We start from the raw sequence: 22,586 nt of genomic DNA on the forward strand, positions 1-22,586 counted from the left end.
GTGTTTTTTTTAAACTCAGTCAAATTTAACTTGGTCGTTTCATTTTTAGATTCTACTTTCTATGCTGGATTAGTAAAAGAAACTGCATCTTTCAGCCTTTCCCTTTATGTTCTCAGTAGCAGAGTAATCCTTTGTTTTTTGTATTGATATGTACTTTATATGTATTATCTTATGTATTTATGTGTTATATTATGCATACATATATGTATACATTATATGTCACATATATTTATATACATTGATTTGTTATACTTCCACTATAAAAGATTAAATCACACAAAGAAAAGAGGATGGCTCGATGGCATTGCTGATAATATTTGTGCAGAATTTTATTTAAATATTGCCTGTAGATCATAACACTCAGGCAAGAGAATAACATAGCATTCATATTGAACTAGAGGTAGTTGTGCTAGGTCGACACCAGCTCTGAATATGTACAAAAAGATAGTTCTATATCTATTCATTTTCCCAAGTCAGATTTTATAAATGAATATGAAAGTGAGTTTTGAAATTACTCTGGCTGTAGGGAAATTACATTTGCTTTAAAGTAAAGCTTTAAACCCAAGCATTCTGATGTGACCACTGAGGCTTCCGTGGGGACTTCTTGACTCTAAGGCCTCTAGAACTGAACGGTTCAAGTCCAGCTGTCTCTGGCTCATCCTTGTGCACGGTGAGCATTTGTGCAGAGGCTTATTGTTTTGTTGGTTTTTATTTTGTTGATTGTCTTCTCTTAAGTCTCTTTTATGCTGTAACTGCCCTCCCCGCCCCCACTTCCTCTTTTTTTCTCATGCTATGATTTGTTGAAGATGGCAGGTCAATTGGTCAGTAGAATATCTCACAGTCAGGATTTGGCAGATCACTTCCTCTTATAGTCTTTTAACTTTGGATGTCCATGCCCTGTATTTCCTATAATTAAGTAGTTAGATCTGGAGGCTTGATTAGATTTGGGTTCCTTTTTTTTTTTTTTTTTTTTTTTGGCAAGAATAATTGAGGAGTGGTGGTGTGTTCAGTCTCATCTCTTGGGTTTAAACTTTAAGGAAGCACACTTTTTAAACATGGTTCCATTGCTCAAAACTGGCACACTAGACAGGGATGATGGTTCTCAAGGCTGGCAGCAAAGTGTATTTTCTTTTTTTTTGCAAAATGTATTTTCAACACCAAAAGGAATCAGGCACCTAAGCATCTCATATATAAGCCTGAGTAGCAAAGGTGGAGAGAGAAGAAGGGTTGATGGGTAAATTCCATTTTCTGGATACACAAGAGTATGAAGTTTTCCCATGTGCTTCCCTTTAAATCTGATTAATTCTGCAGAGGTGAGAAGACAGAGGTGAAGATGGGGGGATGCCCACCTGGCCAAAGGTTAGAGGTGGGAGAGAGAAATCACAGGTGGTGGTTTCCCCTTTTTGAATATTCTTATCAAATGCTAGTTGCCCTCAAAAGGCTCTTTTTTTTTTTTTTTTTAAACCTCTTCTGTTGATAAGGGATTTCAGGGCAGCTCTGGTTTTCCTCATGTGTAAAACCTCAATTCCTTTTTATTAATCTTCTTGTGCCTGTGAAATATCAAAATTAATCATTTCTAAAGAAGCTACTCTTTAAACATTAACTTTTCTCTGGGCCGAACCTCAATGTACAAGTTTTTAGCATGAATAGGGCTCATAATTTGTGTTATATGAGGGACATTTTTCTCTTTTTACAAACTTTCTAAGGTCACATGTTTATGTATTTTAAAGCTGTCTAGGAAGAGCACACTTTCTCAAGATACATTTTAATGCGTTTTAAAGCTGTTTAGGAAAATGTACAGTCCGTGCCACCGCCAGAAATGAAGTGGCGAGATGTATGCTCTGCTGATAACTGCTTCTGCTTAGTTTATTTTCCCAGTTAGGTAGAAAGAAATTTTCCTGTAAAAATTGTCCTCAGTTTCAACTGCTCTATCGCACATAAGCAGGCCATTTCCTGCAGTTTACCTTGCGCTTTCTTATACCAAATAAATATTGTGCCTCTGAGCAGAAGCTGAAGTGTGCTGAGTGCATATTTGAACTTGCCCCTCCTCACAGCCCCCATCCTCCTATCCTACCCACTCCTACTGCATTTCTCAAGCCTTCAAATGTAGCTAATTTCATTCACACCCCTGGAGAAAAGAGCTGGGAATTATTCAAGTGTCACGATGACAGAAGTGAACCCAGGATGGGCTTGCACCACCAGAATTGTCTAGCTGGTTTCGAAGGAAGAAGAGCTACACTGACCTGGACGCAAACCCCATTTCTGCCACTTGCCATCTATCTGACTTTAGGCAAATAACTCAATCTCTCCTTAAACCTCAGTATTCTTTGCTGTAAAATGGGGATAATACTATTAAGTAACCTTTATTGAGGGCATACCATGTAACAAGCATTGTGCTTTACTTACCTAATCTCATTTGACCTTATAACAGTCTAATGGCGGGGATACTGTTTTTCTCATTTTACATGAAGCTGAGGCCAGGGAGGCTAAGTCATTTGCCTAGAGTGATACCCTTAATGACTTCTAGTGTTGTGCTAAGGATAAAAATATATGTTTTATAGATCTCAATCACCAGGCTTATAAGAAGCATACAAGAAATAATTTCTGTGGTTGTTAGTCACCTAATGCATATAACCATAGACCTGAACATTTTGTTAGGATAAAGTTACTGAGTGATATTTAACTTTTGCTCCCCATATAGCTTAGCTCTTTGGTTTTCAAACAAATGTATGAAATAGGTTATTGCTTCATTTTGTAGAGGATGAATCTCAGTCACAGAGGGTTTAGATGACTCACCCATGACCACAGAGCAAATAAATGATAGAACTGGGCCTGGAACACATGCCTTCAGATGCAGAACCCATGTTCTTTCAGACTAGTTTTTCAGATTAATCTGGAGATAAAGGATCCAGGTTAATTTAGCTCTGGCAAATGTATCTGGAAGAAACCAAATAAATCCAGTTCCTTTGGTATGGTAGGCTGAATAATGACCGCCAAGGATATCCAAGTCCTAATCCTTGGAACCTGTGAATGTTGCCTTATATGGCAAAAAGGGACTTTGCAAATGTGACTAAGTTAAGGATCTTGAGATGGGGAGATATCCTAAATATCTGAGTGGGCCCTAAGTATAATAACTGTCCTTATAAAAGGAAGGCAGAGGAAGATTTGACTATAGAAGACAAGTAGGAGATGTGATGCAGGGAGCAAGAGGTCAGAGTGATGTAGTGATGTGAAGAAGGGGCCAAGGAATGCAGGTGAGTTCTAGAAACTGAAAAAGGCAATGAAAGAGATTCTCGCCTCAGCCTCCAGAAGAAAATTGCCCCGCCAACACCTGGACTTTAGTGCAGTGAGGCTGATTTTAGATTTCTGGTCTCCAGAATTGTAAGAGCATAGATTTGTGTCCTTTTAAGCCACCAAATTTGTGGTAATTTGTTACAGTAACTGTAGAAAATAGATACACTTCAACTTACTGCACAGCAACTGCATTTTTCTATCTGTAACCTCAGTGCTTAAGCCTACTTTCAAATGGACCAGTGACATTTAGAGGTAAACCACTGACCCCTGTAGATGGTAACTTCTGGATTTTGCTCTAGCAACACTGGCCATTCCTGCTGTTCAAGTACAGCATCCTTTCAAGCTTTCAAGGGTTTGGAAGTTTCTAATACTCAGTTCTCAAAGAATCAGGCACATCCCCACCTCCACTTTGTTGCCGTGTAGGAGGAAGCAACAGAATCCAGATGGAATTTTCCAGTTTGCGGCTTAAACTTCACTGCTCAGCCTTCAAAGCAGAGGTTGCAAATTGGTGGCCCTTAGGCCAGAGGTACGTTTCGTTTGACCTGGCAGTGATTCTTTAAAATTTCAATAATTTGCCAGAATTTAAAAGTCAGGTGATCTCATATAAAAGTCCTGATTTCTGACTTTTCTGGAGACTGGGAAGATCTGACAACACTGGGTTTATGTGATCGACAGTACTTGGCTGGTAGAGTGGGGTCCTGGCTGCCTCCTTTGGGCAGGGGGTGGGGTGGTTGTCCCTGCCAGTTCGGTGCCATCTTTCTCTCCGGGGCCTTCGTCATTTATTTTTCTCACTTACTTGGTCCCTGTAGGTACCTGAGTTTGTGACTTTGCTTTAAGGAAAAAAACCCAAATCTGTATTCTGACCAGTTTAGCAAAATTATTGACCCTTGGCCAATAATCTGGAAATTCATGGAGAATTAGAGAGGTGACAGAAGAGTTGAGACTTTTGTCTTAGTTTTAGTCTTAAATGAGGCAAATATCTTAAAGTAGGGGAAAAAAAAAACCCCAGTAGATTCTGGAACCCATAGAGCAGTGAGATTAGCGTGAGTTGTTGGTAAAGCTATTAAGCTGGATTTCGGAAAGCACATGGGGGAGAAAAGAGAGATTAAGAACGAAGGTATGTTAATCGTATGCAAGGCAGTGCTCAAGTCTATTCTAGAATTACTAGTCTCAGTGGAAGGTCACTAATGTAATGGATCTTTATTGCAAAAAGACATCTGAAAGTTAACTTTTGCTCCCCATATAGCTTAGTTATATTTTGATGTCCTTGTGGATAAGATAATTATGGGCCAAGTGCTTAAATGAATGATTTGTGCCTAGTTGAACAATAAAACCAAAGGATCTGTCTTAAGTATCTTTATCAAGCTGGTGAGTGGTTTCTCGTGCAGAGCTCCGGGGCAGGAAGGAAGAAGCAATTGCATTACTCTTAGCCTCCTCTCCCATATGGTTACCACTAGCTCTTCTCCCCACCTGCTGCACCCATGGCTGCCCTCATTACACCCAACTGTACTTCCCTGTGCTCTCCCTGATTATCTTGGCCAAAGAGTCAACAAATCCATTTCCCCTGTCATTCAGCCAAGTCCAGTATCTTAACTGTCAAAGAGAAATTTATGAGGCAACAGAACAGAAAAACATGAAAACATTTTATAAAGTGCCAGTTTTTTTCCCTAAGAAATTCCAGCCTCACTCAGGCTTGGTTCATGTGCCTTTCTGTGTGTAGTGCCAAGGTTCCTTTACTTTTCCCTCATTAATCTGGCTTGGAAGGTAGACCTAGTCACTGCATGCATTTCTACCCTAAGGGAGATACGGGGTCTCTCAACTGCTTGGTCTGGTGGGATTCATGCTCTGCTCTAGAACCTGCTTTCTGATATCAGCTCCATGAATGATAACACCCTTGTCTCTGGGTCATGACCAATTTTTGCCCCACAACTCTCCGGGGCTCTGTCCTTTATTTGAAAGGTATATCATTGGCCCCAGAAATCTCTTCTCTAGGCTGATAGCTCCTTGCCCTTTAATGGTTTCAGACCTCTAGGAATCCTACCTTCATTCCTATTTGGTTCATCCACAGCATACTTATTGGAACTTTTAAAGTCTGATCTCTTTGGGGGTAAAGCTTGGTTTCACTCCACCATTTAAGCTAGCAGCTGGGTCTTAACAATAGCTATGGACCCAATGGCAGCTGCCATCTTCCTGAGCTTTTCTGTCTCAGATTAACTCCTGCTTATGCTCTGTTGGACTGGACCCCATTTAAATGACCAGATTCTTTATGACGGCTTCCCTCAGGTTGCCCTATGGAGAGACCTTCTAGAATCTTATCACTGCCTTGGTTACCAGAGAATAACTATACATATTGTTAATATAATAGTTCCCAACAACAGCAAGGAAGAGTTTTTCCTCTTATGAAAACAGAAAAGGTGCTTTTCAAATGTTGAGATAACTTGAAATGGGATGGAAAGCAAATGCTTTGGAAGCCAAATCAAAAAGATTTCAACAGTTGAGGATAGCTTGCTAAAAGAAATAGAATGGGATTTGAAGGATAAATGTGTAGTCCTGAATTGCAGTTAAAAAAAAAATCACGCCTTCAAGTTCAAGGTTGGAATACCTGCCTTAATTGTGGTTTGTGCTAGGGTGGGAGTTGGAGATTTTATTTGACTGAGGAAGACCACTCTGACCTGAGTCCTAAGACGGGGTGTGCTCTTAGGTGTGTTAGCAGTGCTCTGTCCAGGTTGAAAAGGGAAGCCCTAGACCCTCTGCCCAGGGATTGAGCTCTGGCAGCCTGTGGGCATAACACATTGTATTGACTAGCATACTGATTTTGAAAAATTCGGAATGGAATCTCTTTGGGTAAGGCATATACTCTCCAGTGTTAGGTATTTATGTTACTTCTCTGATTCTAAAGACTTTTTTTTTTAATTTTATTTTTGGCTGCTTTGGGTCTTCGTTGCTGCGTGTGGGCTTTCTTTAGTTGTGGCGAGCAGGGGCTGCTCTTCGTTGCAGTGCGCAGGCTTCTCATTGCGGTGGCTTCTCTTGTTGCGGATGGAGCACAGGCTCTAGGGTGCTCGGGCTTCAGTAGTTGTGGCCCACGGGCTTTAGAGTGCAGGCTCAGTAGTTGTGGCGCACAGGCTTAGTTGCTCCGTGACATGTGGGATCTTCCCGGACCTGGGATGGAACCCGTGTCCCCTGCATTGGCAGGCGGGTTCTTAACCACTGTGCCACTGGCGAAGTCCCTCTAAAGACTTTTGTGGTCTCCTTTCTCAGTCCCTTATTTAAACACTGTTCACGGGTACCGGGGTCCATCCTAAGCTTACACTTTGAGAGGGACTTCATAAAATGAAGGGGATGAAGAAGAGGATGATCTGGAAAGCACGGAAATTAGATGCCAGTTCACATTGTCATAGTTGTGAGAGCCACAGCTCTGTAGTCTGGAGAGCTGTCTTCAGATACCTGAAGGATTGTCATGTGGAAGAGGAGTTAGATTCAGTCCATCTCCGGGAATTTTTCAGGACTATGCACCTTACTTCAGTCACAAAGTTGAGAGGATACAGAGGGGAGCAAATCAGTCTGTCCTGAAGGCCAAGTTTACCATACAGTGGAGGAGATACACAGAGATGGCTGTAAAATAGTAATACTCTCTGGTTCTCCAGAAGACAGAAATGGGGAGGCAGATTTCTGCTCAGTTTAGAAAGCCCTTTCCTAACAATTAGAGCTCTCCCCAAGTGGAGTGGGCTGCCTTCAAAGCTAGTCACCAGTCATGTTGTCCAGCTGGTGAGGATGAACTGGAGGAGCTTTGAATGGGGGTCAGAGTAGATGATTTTTCTGCCTTTATTAATCTATGGTTCCAAGTCCCCTGACTTGCTTTCCTTTACTTACCCAAAGAGAGTTATTACCATACTGAATGCCCACGGGTTGTACTCAGTGTCCTAGGCAGACCACGCTGGGAAGAGTGTGGGGTTGCAGGGTTTCTACTGTGTGGAATTGCACTGGTGAGTTTGTCTTATGGAGACACAAGAGCCAGTAAGCAGGGACCTGGCTGGTTTTCTTGTTCACGGACCTGGTAGAAGAATCTAGTGGCGTATTTGGCAGGTACAATCTTGTTGCTTCTTTTGTTTGTTGGTTGCATCTGGCTCTGAGGATCATGACATCCCCTTTGAGTGGTACAACACTTCATTTCCTGGGACAAGTATCCTGAGAAAAGTCTATTTCCTATGTCATCCCCCACCTGCACCCCCCCCCACCCCGGCCAGGAATCCAGATAACATCCAGAGATTAGATTCCAAGTTCTTCCTCTTTTTCTTTTTTTTTTTTTTTTTTTAATTAATTAATTTATTTATTTTTGGCTGTGTTGGGTCTTCGTTTCTATGCGAGGGCCTTCTCCAGTTGCGGCAAACGGGGGCCACTCTTCATCGCGGTGCGCGGGCCTCTCACTATCGCGGCCTCCCTTGTTGCGGAGCACAGGCTCCAGACGCGCAGGCTCAGTAATTGTGGCTCACAGGCTCAGCTGCTCCGCGGCATGTGGGATCTTCCCAGACCAGGACTCGAACCCGCGACCCCTGCATTGGCAGGCAGATTCCCAACCACTGCACCACCAGGGAAGCCCAAGTTCTTCCTCTTTGATGGTGGAACTTTAAAATAAGTCAGACTTCTATCGTTGGGTCCCTAAAAATCCCTCAGCCCTACAAAACCTGTAAGTCACATTTTGGCTCCATGCAGAAGGCTAAACCTAGCAAAGGCAGCATCTCTTCACAGCATTTGAGGCAAAATCTGGCAGCACCATTCTTGTCTCTTTCTGCTGCCACATCGCCGTTCTCGTCAGCTCTCCCTTCCCCACTGTCTATATAATGTAATTGTAAGGAGGGTAGATAGGGCCTCTTTCTTTTGGCAAGCACATTCTAAGGTTCTGAAGGGCAGACACTATCTGAGTTTGGCATTTCTTTCCAGTTTTTGTGTGTCTGACCCTGGGTCAGCTCTCTGGGACATTTTCCCCAGGTATGTCAGAAATCACCTGAAGGATGTGGAGATGAGGTGTAGGAGGTTAGGGGGCGCAGAGTTGCCACCCACCTCCCCCAACTGCTCTCACTGCTCTGTGCGAAGGAGACAAGGCAATTCTTTCTAAAAAGTTTGGAGCCAGAGCCAAATGTGAAACGCCACAGCTGCTGTGGCCACAGGGTGTGTGGACATGTCCGTCGCCCTGGCATGTGCTCTTCCCTTCCAGGAGTTCTGTCTCCTGGGTGAGTGAGAGTTGAGCCAGTCCCGGATGGAGTGGGCCGCCTGCCTCCTGCGTCGGGCCCCAGGGAATGTCTAGAGTAACAGAGGCAGAGGGTAGGGGTTCTCAGCTCTGACAGACAGTTGATTGCACCCAGAGGCTTAAAAAAATGCATAGTAGTCCCCAGAGGTAATTTATTTATAAATGCTTGCAATTTTATTTTGTTTTAGTTTTTTGGCACAATCACTTTAATTTTTATTAGAGTATAGTTGATTTACAACGTGGCGTTACTTTCTGCTGTACAGCAAAGTGTATCAGTTATGCATATACATATATACTCTTTTTTAGATTCTTTTCCCATATATGTCATTACAGAGAATTGGGAAAAGTTTGCTGTGTTATACTGTAGGTCCTTATTAGTTATCTATTTTATATATAGTAGTGTGTATATGTCAGTCCCAGTCTCTCAATTTATCCCTCCCCCACCCCCAAGGTAATTTTTTAAGCAGCTTTATATATTTCGCATACTATACCATTCACCCATTTGCAGCGTACAGTTCAATGGTTTTAGTATATTCACAGAGTTGTATGACCAGGACCACAATTTGAGGACATTTTTACCAGTCGCTCTCCATTTCCCCTCAAAATCCTGAGTCCTAGGCAACCAACCACCCATCTACTTTCTGTCTCTATAAATTTGCCTATTCTGTACCTTTCTTATAAAGAGAGTCACACAACAGGCGGTCCTTTGTGACGGACTTCTTTCTCTTAGCATAATGTTTTCAAGGTTTGTCCCCATTGTCATGTACCAGTACTTCATTCCTTTTATTGTCAAAGAATATTCCATTTTAAGAACAGACTATATTTTCTTTATCCACCGTCAGCCAATGGATGTTTGGGTTGATTCCACTTTTTGGCTGTTGTGAATAATGCTGCCAGTAAACAATGTGTACAAGTTTTTGCGGAGAAATGTATTTTCATTTCTTCTGGGTATATACCTAGAAGTGGAATTTCTGGGCCATATGATAACTTTGTGTCTAACCTTTTGAGGAACTGCCAGACATTGTCCAAGCAGCTGTACCATTTTACAGAGGCGTTTCATAAAAGCTCCCCGTGGTGGGTCTAGATATGATTATACTGTGCTGCCCGTGTGGGTTGGAACCCTCACTCTGCCTCATCTGGAAGTAAAATAACTGCAGAACAGAGATCAGCTTGTATCCGAAGGGGAGAATACTTTTAGAGCAGAACATCCACCCCTTCCAAGGTGTTCTTTTCAACCTTCTCCATCCCTCAGCTCTTGGTAGTAGTCGAAGGTCAACTGAGCTCTGACTAGAGGACTGGTCAGAGGAAGGAAGGAGGCAGATCACCTATCCAGTGTCCACCTAGGGTATGGGGTGGCTGCAAAGAGTTAAGCTGATCTGGAAAAGTGATCTGTGGGTTGAGCGGAGCAGAGCCACAGATGTGTAATCCCCACTTCTGAGGATGTGACATCTCTTCTTGTAAGTGTCATCACTTAGTTGGTGCTATCTGGTAAAAACTGAGTCATGAGGTGCCGACAAGAATTCCTTGCACTCAATGTGAAACTTGAGGCATCTGCTCATTCCTGAGATATTCACAGCTGTCAGCCCCATTCTGATGGTAAACAACTTGCTGCAGATGAAATCCTGCACTGTGACTTTGCCCGTCTTGTCTGAGAGAGGCGTAGGTGGTGTGCCCTCGAGAATCTGAGCGTGAGGGGCTGCATGAGGGTGACCCGAGGATCGAGCAGCCCCGCCTTTCACAGAGCCCTGCTTCCAGCAGCCCCAGTGGAGGAAGACAGAAACCAACCAAATCGTCCCGAGAGCTTTTAAAGAACATTCCTTCCGCTGCAGATGTGCGTTTCCAAAGGGTGCCTGTGAGCCAGCCTGAGTCTTGTTCTCCCTTCTTTGTGTTTGCAGCCATGGCACGGGGTACGATAGTGATAACCACACCACCCCCATCCTCTGTGGTGCCCAGTACAGGATACACACCCACGGCGTCTTCAGGGGCATTCAGGTGAGTATGCAGGGGCCTCAGCTGCCTCTTTCCTTCCCAACAGTCTTTCACTTCCTTGCTGAAGGCCATTTGGCCCTGGCAAGTCTGTTCCTAATTGTAGGCTCCTGTGACAGCAGGGACCCCTCCTCTTCCACTGGGGCAGGTTGGGGGCCTCCTCCTCTCCAGAGGCCGGTGTGGATGTGGCCGCCTCCCTGACTCAGACCAGGATGCTTCCTGCAGAACCCCTTCCCTTCCTCCTTCACTGCTTAACTCGCCTTCTCCAGGGTGGGCCGCGCACATCTTGTATCGGGGTGGGGGGGTAAATGAGCTTGAATTAATGACCTGGACTCTTGACTTGTAAGGAGACTTGGTCTGCAAGGTAAAGTGCCCAAAGTTAGAGTCTATCATTGCTAATAATAACAATAATAACAGCACCATGTATGGCTGGACACTTTCTATATACCAGGCATTGTGCTCAGTTTTATACATGGACTTTTTTAAAAAAATAGAATTCATTTTTTTCGAGCAGTTTTAGGTGTAAGGAAAAACAGAAAGTACAGAGAGTTCCCATATCCACCTCCCACCCCATCCCTTGGTCTCCCCTATTATTAACATCTTGTATTGGTGGTACATTTGTTACAATGATGAGCCAATATTGATACATTATTAACTAAAGTCCATAGTTTACATTAGGGTTCACTTTGTGTGTTGTGCAGTTCTAAGGGAGAGTAAAGAAAGTAAAGTAAAAAGGCTGACGTTTTCAGAGAATTCAGGAAACTCGATGGAAGGCCACCTCCAGGGAGCCTCTTTTGGATGCTCAGAACCATGCACAGTTACCAAGGGTTTGTGTTTGTGACTCTGGCATGTGACTCAGTGTCTGCAACATGAGGAACGGCTGAGATACTTTCACCGGCCTAGTCAGCACACTAGAAACAAATTGTGTGTGGGCCAAGTCCTCACGTGATGTGTGGGGCAAGTGCTCTGAGATGTTCTGATTAATGTTTCCAGAAGCGTCATGGTGATAGAACAGCATGCTCCCTCATCTCAGGCCTTCCAGTGGTGGGAATAAAGGCAAGGGTTACAGAAATATGATGGCAATCAGATGGAAATCAGACAAGTACCATCAGACTCTTCCACCGGGACCGGCTGACATTGACAGCTCAGATTTATATCCTATTGCCGTGTGTGCTGCCTTTAGGATGAATTAAAGGAAATGTAAAAAGCTCCTTTTGCCTTCCTTTCCACCAAGCGCAGTTTGTCAGACTCGCTGTCATGGCCTCTGATAGACTCCAGACCAGACGGGTGTTCATTTTCTGCTAGAGTAGACCAATCGGACACCGCTGGCTCACCATTTAAACTTATGCCACATTTTGCCTCGAGGCACTGTGGCCCATCAATAGCAGAGCTGTATGAGACTACTGTACATTTTCTTCAAAAAGATCTCACGGTGCAAGGCAGTATGAAATAGGAACTCAAACAGGAGCTTGGGGGTGGTGTGGGAGGTGCACAGGGCAGGAGTGGGTTAAGCTCAGAAGTGTTTCCAGGTCTTAACACAAACTGTGGCCGTGCTCTTGGGCCTTGACTGCACATCTGTGAGAGCACAAGGGATACAGTGATCCCTCAGGCACTTCCACTGTTCCTGTCTATGACTCATTGGTCCCAGGAGCCTAAGGGGCTTTTGCCTCACTGTTTCCCTGTAGCTCCTTTTCATGGAGGACCGGCCATGCACACACTCACTCGCACAAGATAAGGGGGATCAGAAGAATGCCCTGAGACGGACACGTGAAGTGGACGGAAGGCAGACACAGTGTTTCTGAGTGTCTCTAGTAAAGGAGTGCCCTGGCCACACCATGGCCCTCCTGGAGTTTCAGCTCCCTTCACAGACAGAACCTCCGCCTCCCAGGAGCTCCTTCTTCCTTGTCATTTACTCATAGGTGGAAGGTCTGCTCAGTTGGGGGTTCATTTAATATGCTTTGTTTTTCTCTCCTAAGGACTTCCCCACCCACTGCAGATTGGGCCCGAGGTCATGTGGCCCGGTGTCCCGAGTGGGAGGGAATAGAATAGAATCTGGGGCTTCGGACTTCCAGACCTCACTGCCTCAAGAGGAGAAGCTGAGAGACAGGATGCACTGGGAGCTCTTCCGGTCACCAGCGTTTCTTTTCCATAAGCTCCGGATCAGCAGCAGCAGACAGACTTTATTTCAAGTCCCCGTTCTGGTTGATAGCCATGACGATGTTAGAGCACTGCACTGTAGAATGTACTGCTCTGTCACCCATTAGTGACATCTGCTACGGGCGCCTCGGGTGTGACGGGGAGTGGCTTAGGCCTCACATCTGCCATCCCTTCTTTGGGAATACTTCAAGGCTCACTTTCCTTGGGACCAACATGAATGTTCATGTGTGCCTTAAAACCTCCGTTTCTCTTACACTCTGCTTGTAGGACGTGCGGCGAGTGCCCGGAGTAGCCCCGACTCTTGTTCGGTCGGCATCTGAGACCAGTGAGAAACGCCCCTTCATGTGTGCTTACCCGGGCTGCAATAAGAGATATTTTAAGCTGTCTCACTTACAGATGCACAGCCGGAAGCACACTGGTAAGTGCGTCCACTGTCCAGCCTTGGCTCTGGTGGCCTTTGGGCAGCGGTGGCCCAGGAGCTCCTGCTCCTGGCTCCTGCGCTGCCAGGACACAGGTGATTTCTGGGATGGAAAGTAGGTGCTGCTTTCAAAGATCTGGCCCAGGTGATGGAAAAAGGATGCCAGGTCATTTTGTATCCTGATTGTCCATCCTTTATTAAAGAAGGGCAGAGCAGAGTAGGTGGAGGGAGAATTCCACAGAATTAAAGAGACCTGTGTTTGAATTCTGGCTTCACCACCAGGTGGTGTGACCTTGAGCAAGTTACGGAACTGTTCTTCAAACTTCACTTGCCTCACCTACCTTATACAATTGTTGAGACTAGATTAACTTCTAAAATCAAATTGAATTAAAGGAGTTAGAGATATGAAACGTACAGTTCCTATGTTAATAGGTCTGAATAGATGATAGTATTACTTTTATAATTCTATTAGTATCTCTTAAGGGAGAGGAGCTAGCCTGGGAGCTTGGTAATCAGATGATTCTGAGAGCTTGATATGCAAGGTCATCATAAGACTTAGGAAAAGATGATCCAAAGAAGAACTTAACTGCTTGGGATAGTAATAACCAACCAGATGGGAATGGGAAAATGGATTGTAGGTTTAATTTTTGTTTTCAATCTTAAAAAAAAGAGATGATGATTTTTGATGATGTTTTAAAGAAAACTGGATTTTCCCACAGGTCAAGGGGTTTGCCTCTGGGAAAGAGAGAATTGGCCATGTGCTGTTGTTGGCTACCTTGAATGTGAACAGCCATTTCACAAATGTCTGCTCTTGGCCTTGTGGGCACTAGATAGGAGTGTGGCTAGGTCTCCCCTACAGAAAAGCCGGGCAAAGCACAGGCTTTCCTGCTGGGGAGTTGGTACCTTTCTTTCCACAACAGAAGGGAAGCTACATTGTTATGATTACCATTATTATTTTATTGTTACTGTGGACTTTGCTTTGGAGAAGCTGGAGAAGAAAGTGAGCTGCATTCAGATCTCTTTAGACCATTGGTCTTTGCTAAACCATTGTGTCTTGAGGATGTATTTCTGGCATAGACCTGAGTTTGCACTCTGTAAACCACTTGCTTTGAAGCTAAAGATGAGAGAACCAGTTGCATGTTATATTTTTACATATTTCCCCAAATGGGATCATTTGAAAAGTATCTGTTAAGATTATAAGGAAAATGATAAGGTAAAATTCTGCCTAGACAGATGTAATACATTGAAGGCAATGTGGTTGTAGAAATTTTAATGGGAAAGAGGCACTTAGAAAACAGGGGTAGATGTCTGTGGGAAGGGAAGGCAGTGAGCAAGATAGTCACGACCCCCAGACCTGCTGGAACCTTTAAGAAGCGCTTCCTTGCAGAAGACGAGGAGGGCAGGGTATTTAACAACGCTGAAGTCCCCTTCTTGAAAGAGTGCTATCTTTTTGTATTTATTTATAATAATAGTACAGACTATTATGTTAAGTGCTTTTATATTAAATACTTTTTATGTGCCAAATTCTCTACATGCATTATTTAATTTAATCCTCACGCACAGTTATCCGGTGGGTAGGATATAGGGAAGCGGGACTTAAACTCATGACTTTCAACTCCAAGTCACAAGCCCCCTTCTCAAAGAGTCTGTGGTCTGTTTTGGAGCCAAGACATACACAAATGAAAAGGGACAGAGAGTGTGTGAATCTGGAGGTGCTGAGAAGACTTGCTCGAGTGAGCGTCGTTCGTTTCTTGGAGGAGGAAGGGCTTGGGTTAACCATCAAAGGATTGGCAAGGTTGGGCAGAGGAAATAAAGGCTGAGCAGAAGCAGAAAGGCAGAGAAAAGACATGAGACTGAACAGGAATGTTGCTTTTCCCAGGTTGAAGAGGTGAAGCTTAAGTTGCTGGGCTGGATATCAATAGAAAGTTAAGGAAAGGCTCCTGCCCTCAGGATTTTCCAGCTCGCGGCAGAACTAGACCTGGACACGGCCCCATGTTAGATGTTCTGTAATAAGTTCTGTAATGAGGGAAGGAAGGGCTTTCTATGTGAACATGAAGTTTCCAAGAAGGCATCGCAGAGGAAGCGGCATTTGTGAGGGATGTGCAGTAGAGTTTTTGATGGGTTAGGAATCCAGAGATAGGGATGAAGGATGTTTAGTGTGAGCAAAGTACAAGGCAGTTTTGGGGAATGGTGAGCTCTGTATATCAGGAATATAGATTAATCAGGGAAACGGAGGGGGTCATGAGGCTGGAAAGGTAACCAGGGACTGCCCAGCAACAGAAAGAGCCGGCTGATCCTGGGAAGCCTTGCTCTCCATCCAGAATGCTGGTGACTCAGAATTCTCATAAGAAGGTGGGATGGCCCAGAGTCGCTCAATGCGTTCAGGGGGCGCAGTTCCCAGGATTTGGCTGAACTTTCTCCAGCGAGGACAGGGGTGGGGCTTCTCCATTCTGAGGCAGGAGGTTGTGTAATCCCACTCCTGACTTCTCTCCGGTAAAGGGATACCAAAAACTTTAAAGGCTCTGGCTCCTGGTTTAACTTGAGCACCTCACAATCATGCAGCTGTTTATCCCTGACTCAGGAATGGGAAGTCAGTAGCAGAGAACACCAGATCTTCAGTCCATAAAACATAAAACACTTATTTCACGGGGCTGGCTCCAAGGCACATCCATCCCAAAATTCTGCCTCAGACTCAGCCTAGGGCTTAAGACTGCTTTGGTTTATTATTTGTTTAAATATTCTCTGCCAGTACTTTTTTGAGCACTGTCTCTGTGCTAGGCACTGGGCTAAGACCCTTATGTGGATGGTCTGTTGTAATCTGCTTATAAATCCTTGGAAGTTGTTGGATTATTGGCTCCATTTCACAGTAAGGAAATGACACCTCAACCAGCACTTTAAGTGGAAGAGCTGGATGTGACCCCAGCGTCAGACTCCAGAACCTGAATTCCCTTCACTTCTTTTTTTTTTTAATTAATTTATTTAATTTATTTATTTTTGGCTGTGTTGGGTCTTGTGTTGCTGTGCGCGGGCTTTCTCTAGCTGCAGCGAGCGGGGGCCACTCTTTGTTGAGGTACGTGGGCTTCTCACTGCCGTAGCTTCTCTTGTGGAGCACGGGTTCTAGGCGCATGGGCTTCAGGCGCACGGGCTTCAGTAGTTGTGGCACGTGGGCTCAGCAGTTGTGACTCACAGGCTCTAGAGTGCAGGCTCAGTAGTTGTGGCTCCCGGGATTAGTTGCTCTATGGCATGTGGGATCTTCCCGGACCAGGGCTCGAACCCGTGTCCCCTGCATTGGCAGGCGGATTCTTAACCACTGTGCCACCAGGGAAGTCCCCCTCCGTTCACTTCTAACACATCCTTATTCACGCAACCCCCTTCTACGCCTCCTGCCCATGAGTGTATGTATAGGTGGGCCTTTAACCTCACACTGCAGTTGGCAGCACATCCCTGAAACCTTCCACCCAAGTGCCTTCAGCATTTTGGGATGCCTTCAGTCCCAGTAAGAGAAGTTGCCTCTAATGAGATCCTCATTTCCAGTATCATTTTCCAACGGAATATGTGTCTTCCCCAAGGTGAGAAGCCATACCAGTGTGACTTCAAGGACTGTGAGCGAAGGTTTTCTCGTTCAGACCAGCTCAAAAGACACCAAAGGAGACACACAGGTTTGTAGGCTCACTTCTCGTTGCTGGCAGTGTGTTCCCTCGGGTCATGGTTGATTTTGTGATTCTCTTTATTGTTCAATATGGATGTGAGAGGGTCAGCCATTTGTTTAGTTTCTCCAATAATTTTTTCCCCCTAATCTCTGGGGATTTACCTTCCCTTAAGGAAAAAAAAAAAAGAAGAAGAAGAAGAAAGGAAAGAAAAAGAAACATCCCATATTTCCCCTGAAAACCACAGAGCCATGATATTCCCACTAGCAGTTTGCTGATGATACACTGAGTGTCAGTAAAGAACATGGGTGGTGGAGAGCAAAATCCCATTTGTAGTGTGTGATTCACTTTTTCAGTCTCAGACACAACTGAGAACTTGGTGAGAAGCTGGACATTTGTGGTTAAGCAGTAGTTGTTCCCAAGACCACAGGTCTTCAAGGATTACTGTGTAAAATCAGGTGGTTCCTGCTGGGCCTGGGGTACTGGGGAAATCTGAGGGCGAGGCAGATATTGCAGGCGTGGCTGGAGATGCCTGGCTCCTCGGGCCGCCGGGAAGCAGGCCTTGTGGGCCTTGCTTTGCCCCACATGGTTAGGGCCACGGCTAGACCTTCTCTGTCCGTTTAGGTGTGAAACCATTCCAGTGTAAAACTTGTCAGCGAAAGTTCTCCCGGTCTGACCATCTGAAGACCCACACCAGGACTCATACAGGTAAAACAAGTGCGTAAACTTTTCTTCACATTTATTTTTCATTATTTTTTTAAACTACTGTTGAATGGAGTTGCTTGTGATGAGAGAGATTGGAAAAAACAAGTGTAAAGGTTCTAAACAGGTTTAGATTCAGTGGAGAGAAAGAACACTGCATGGCTATCTTTAAATAACAACATTGTTTAAGAAGGAATGAGGGTGGGGGACACAGAGCATAAGAGATGTGAAAAGAACTCTTCATGAGTGTCCAGAATGAAGTGAAGAGATAAGCTAGGTCCCTGCTGTTCCCAATTTGTTGCATCACATTTTTATCAACTCAGTTTGATAGGATAATCAACCTTACAGAAAAACAGCAAAAATTTTAGCAAGCCAAACACTTATTTTCCTGAAAGTTTGTGTTTCACAACAGTATTTTCAGAGGCCTGAATCTTTGCTCTGCTAAAAGTTAATGCTGCAGGAGCAGTCATGGTTTCTGCCAGACCCATATCAGTGTGTGGGTATTATTTCCTTCATACTAGAATAGAGAGGGGAAAAGGACATTAATTCACTGGCTACTGAAAGTTTTTGCTTCTCCACAAGGCTGGTGTGATTCATAATGAAAACAGCACCATCTTTGTTGTGTATTTTCTAGCTTTGGAGGGAGGGCCAATGCTTAGGTTATCTCATTTTATCTTCACAACATCCTTGGAAGAAGAGTAGGGTAGGCACGTTGTATCCCCATTTTACAGATGAGGAGGCTGAGGCACGTGATAAAATGACTTTGTCTAAAATCCCAAAGCTAGTAAGTAGCAAACCCAGTTCTGTCTTCTCCCAGCCCACCTACCCACTGCCTTCTTTGTTGGGGAAAGAGCCTGGGTTCACCTTGCAGCCCAGGGAGGATAGAGAATAAAGAAGAGACCCAAGGTCAGCAGAGTTGAATTCCATTGAGAGACTGAGGAGAATGATGACTGACAGGAGAAGAGGTTGGGATTTGTCCGTTAGGAGGTGATCTTTGACAGCATGGCTGGCGGTGGGAGTGGGGAGCAGAGGAACAGTGAGTAGGAGGTGAGGGAAACGGGAGGTCATGAGCCCCTGTGAAGTCCTGGATTCTCAGCTCCAACAGGCTGTACTTACAGACAGTCAAGGCACCTGTGCCCCAGAGTTGGTGGGATGGGCATCTCGTTCCCCAACTCAGGTGCCTTTGGTGTCACTTCTTTGCCTTAGTCCTTAGCTCATAACTTGGTGGGAAAGAGTTATCATCGCTTGTACCCTGCCCCCTACCCCGTGCATATCTGTATATGTACAAAGTGACGTATGTCACCAGCAGACTGTTTAATGCTCTATTTGACTGGCCTCCAGTTCTGACCCTGGAACAGCGCCTCTCCTGGGACATTTCTCAGTGCTTGTCCCATCCAGTAGTTCTCAGAGAAAGCAATGTGGGACTAGCCATATCCTGAGAACATCCCCACGTGGTACAGGAATAGGCTCCTGCAACGTTTTTACTTAGGATAAAGCTATGGCTGTATTTCCATTATGTCAAGGTCCAAGAGGTATGATGCAGCAAAGTGTGTGGGCTTTGGAATCAGACAGACCTGGATTTAAGTCTTGCCTGGGTCTGCCCTCACCAGAGGTCCAGCTTCATCTGTAGAGTGGGGATAATAATGCTGGCCTTACAGGCTGCTGTAAGGAGTACACGAAATTATATATATGTGTGTGTGTGTGTGTACATGTATGTATATATATATATTTGAATATATATGTATGTATATGTGTGTGTGTGTGTCATATATATATATATATATATATATATATATATATATATATATATGACACACACACACACACACACACACCCAGCACAAGGCTTGGCATGTATTAGGCATTCATAAATGCTAATTATCTTCCCTATCCAAAATGAGGCTTGGAAGGATCTTCTGAGGCCTCCTTAGATGGAGAAGCCTCGATTTTTTGGCAAGCTTGTTAAAAAATCTCAAAACCATGCCTCAGTTAGAATCTTCTGTATAATGGGTATTATGCTGAGTAATCCTTTAAGGTGAAAGAAGCAAATACCATGTGCACTGATGTCAGTGATTTATTTAAAAACACCCAGCCCATCCAGAATATCTATACAGACAGAGATATTAAAGCTACAGTCACAGCTCCGCTACTGGATGGCTGTCAATCAACAATATCCAGGGTGATGATCCTGAGGCCCTTGCCTCCCAGTTAAGCTCAATTCCCTCCTTAAACAGCAAAGGGGAAACATTTACACAGTTCACAAAACAGTCTAATGGCAGGGGTTTTACCAGATGTTTTTCCCCCTTGATTAAATATGAATTGCCCAGACATTTCCATTAACTAGACTCATTCTTTCTCTCCCATTTCCCCAGTCTTCTGACTCAATAACACTTTATAATTGTCACAGTATTTTAATCCTTAAGGCCCAGAGGTGCTGCCACTTCAAGGCTGCTTGCGAGATGAGCCCGATTTGTTAGCTTAGGGAAAGAGCTAGAGAGAATCTGGAGTGGGTGTCTTGTGATGATTTAATTTGGGCCTTTGATGATTAAACTTGCGCCCCATCTCTCCACCGCAAGTGTCTCTGACTGGCCATTGTGTCAACAGGTGAAAAGCCCTTCAGCTGTCGGTGGCCCAGTTGTCAGAAAAAGTTTGCCCGGTCAGACGAATTAGTCCGCCATCACAACATGCACCAGAGAAACATGAGCAAACTCCAGCTGGCGCTTTGAGGGGTCCACGCCAGGCACCGTTCTGTGTCTCAGGCAGGACTGTGTGTGAACTACCTTCAAAGCTGACTTTAAAATTCCTCCTCACTCGCCTCTCTAAGAAGGAAACGGAGGTTGATCTTCTTCATCCAGCTTCCGAGAAAGATGCCTGTACCACTGGATCCTACCAGGTTTGCTCAGAGGAGTTGGTCTCTGCTTAGCCAACTTTTAGTTGACTCATAAGGCTCTGGAGAAGTGGCTGTCAGCGTCCAGTTAGTTAAAAGCCCGTTGCCATTTGGTCTGGATTTTCCACTGTAAGAAGAGCCATTGTTGGTAATGTTCCCCCCTGCCCCTTCTCCCTTTACGCTCATTTTCATGAGGAATGGAGTCATTGTACCTTTTTCCATCATAGAATATTTATAGGCCAGGGCATGTGGATGTGTCTGCTAATGTAAACTTTGTCATGGTTTCCATTTACTAACAGCAACAGCAAGAAATAAATCAGAGAGCAAGGCACTGGGGGTGAGTCTCGTCCGACATTCCGGAGCTTAGGCAGGCTGCTAACCTGGAAAGCAGGATGTAGCGCCACCAGGCAACTTTTAAAACTCAAGCATTTCAAGCAGCTGAAAAAAGAATCAGAACTAACCAGTACCTCTGCAGAGATATCTAAAAGAATCTTATCATTCAGTTAATTCAATGTTAACATTAGCACAATGCTCTTAAGAAACCGTGCTTGAGGATCTGAGATTTTGTTTTTGTGTTTCTTTTTGACTTTTTTGAGTTGTAATCATATGCATCTTCAGAGATGTACGTGTCTCCTCACACAAAGGAAGTGGAATTCATTTTTATCATTTGGGGTGTCCTTAAGAGTGTACAGACCACACTGGTTATGTGGATTCAAGTTGTAAAAATTAAAGTGACTCTAAAAGAAAATAAGGGCTGGTCCAGGATCTCCACTGATAAGACTGTTCTTTAGTAACTTAAGTAACTTTGGGTCTACAAGTATATGTGAAAAAAAATGAGACTTACTAGTGTGAGGAAATCCATTGTTTAAAGGTGGTTGGGTGTATGTGTGTGTTTTGTTTTTGTTTTTTAAGGGAGGGAGTTTATTATTTACTGTTGCTTGAAATTATTGTGTAAATATATATATCTGATAATGATTTGCTCTTTGACAACTAAAGTTAGGAAATGTATAAATGTTAGATGCATCACTGTTTTGGTGTTGATCTTCCAACGTATACCACTAAGTAACACTAAAAATGTAACCTGCATTTTTCACTTCGCTCTCAATTAAAGTCTATTCAAAAGGAAAGTGGTAAGATTCTATCAGCTGTATTGTGTACAAATCTTGAGGACAGTTGAGCCTCTTTTAAACAGGTAAGATGCTGACGCTGACATCAATGACCACTTAAGTCTGTCCAGGTCCTGACCACTCGTTATTTCTCTCAGTTGAACCTCAAGAGGCAATTACTGGTCATAGAAGCAGCCAGAGAGCACCGCCTTCACCTCTCATCATGCCATGTGGATGGCGTGGGGGGAATTGTATTTTCAGAGTCATTTTCATTGGGCTCTCATTGTATCACTGCTTACTCCAGGTCAGCAAAACAGAGTAGAGAGATGCAAATGATAACTGGTCTTTTTTGAAAAATTCACTGGTATACACTGCAATCAGGAGAGTAAACTGAACACCTAGTACAACCAAATTTACAATTGTAGTTGCTATAAATTAGCTCAGCAGGTTGGAAACTGCTTAGACTTTCCAGGGCAGCCGAGTGTGAAAGGCAAATATCTACGTTATCTATAAACTATAAACTCTCTTTCTGGTTCTGGTGGATGGTTTTTCAGTTGTAAATAAGGAGATTAATTTGGTGCCACCCCTCTCAACTCCGGTATCTGGGAGCTCGTGTGCATTCCAGGCTTCATTTCTTCATTTAAAATGTATCTTGAGCAGACAGCAGCTCACAACAGAGACTCTTCTGCGTTGAAGTGCAGCTCAAAGTTTGGGCTGCTGAAAAGTCAGGTCCTGAGGCCCCTGTTGGTTTGCATCTGGCTCTTGCATCACTGTTAATTATAGCCAGTGTAGTGACTCATTTGTATCAGCAGTTTTTATCTTTTCCTGCCAGAAGACGGCATTTCTCTGGAGAAGCTCAGGACAAGCATGGCAAACGTCAGCGAGCCAGAGCGAGCCAGGTTTCACAAGAGCAGTCACATTGTTTCATCTGCACTAGGAAGCCCAGAGATTCTCACACTACTTTAGCAGGTTAGCTTGCAGTTAAGGTCATGGGCTTTGGAAAGCAGACCAACCTGGGTTCAGATCCTAAGTCCTCGGTTTCCTTATCTGTGAAGTGGGGACTTTTTGTCCCTATCTGTCTGATAGGGTCGTAGTGAGGATTAAATGGGGGGAAAAAGCATGAAAGCATCTAGTACATAGCAAA

General features: G+C 44.2%; 1 protein-coding gene across 3 annotated transcripts in view; it reads left to right on the forward strand.

Moving 5' to 3' along the window:
* WT1 (WT1 transcription factor) overlaps nucleotides 1-21,463 on the forward strand; it is a 48,456-nt gene extending 26,993 nt beyond the window's left edge. For 2 of the 3 annotated variants that reach the window (XM_082343804.1, XM_082343806.1), the window contains 5 exons: nucleotides 10,435-10,531; nucleotides 12,950-13,100; nucleotides 16,670-16,759; nucleotides 17,372-17,464; nucleotides 20,054-21,463. In XM_082343804.1, coding sequence (XP_082199930.1) covers nucleotides 10,435-10,531; nucleotides 12,950-13,100; nucleotides 16,670-16,759; nucleotides 17,372-17,464; nucleotides 20,054-20,175 — 553 coding nt within the window. In that variant the 3' untranslated portion in view covers nucleotides 20,176-21,463. The remainder of the gene's footprint in view (nucleotides 1-10,434; nucleotides 10,532-12,949; nucleotides 13,101-16,669; nucleotides 16,760-17,371; nucleotides 17,465-20,053) is intronic. The other variant, XM_082343805.1, reaches the window with a different exon arrangement.
* The last annotated feature ends 1,123 nt before the right edge of the window (nucleotides 21,464-22,586 follow it).

The sequence above is a fragment of the Balaenoptera borealis genome (genome assembly GCF_965194805.1).
Source record: "Balaenoptera borealis genome assembly, chromosome: 11".
Taxonomy (NCBI): domain Eukaryota; kingdom Metazoa; phylum Chordata; class Mammalia; order Artiodactyla; family Balaenopteridae; genus Balaenoptera; species Balaenoptera borealis.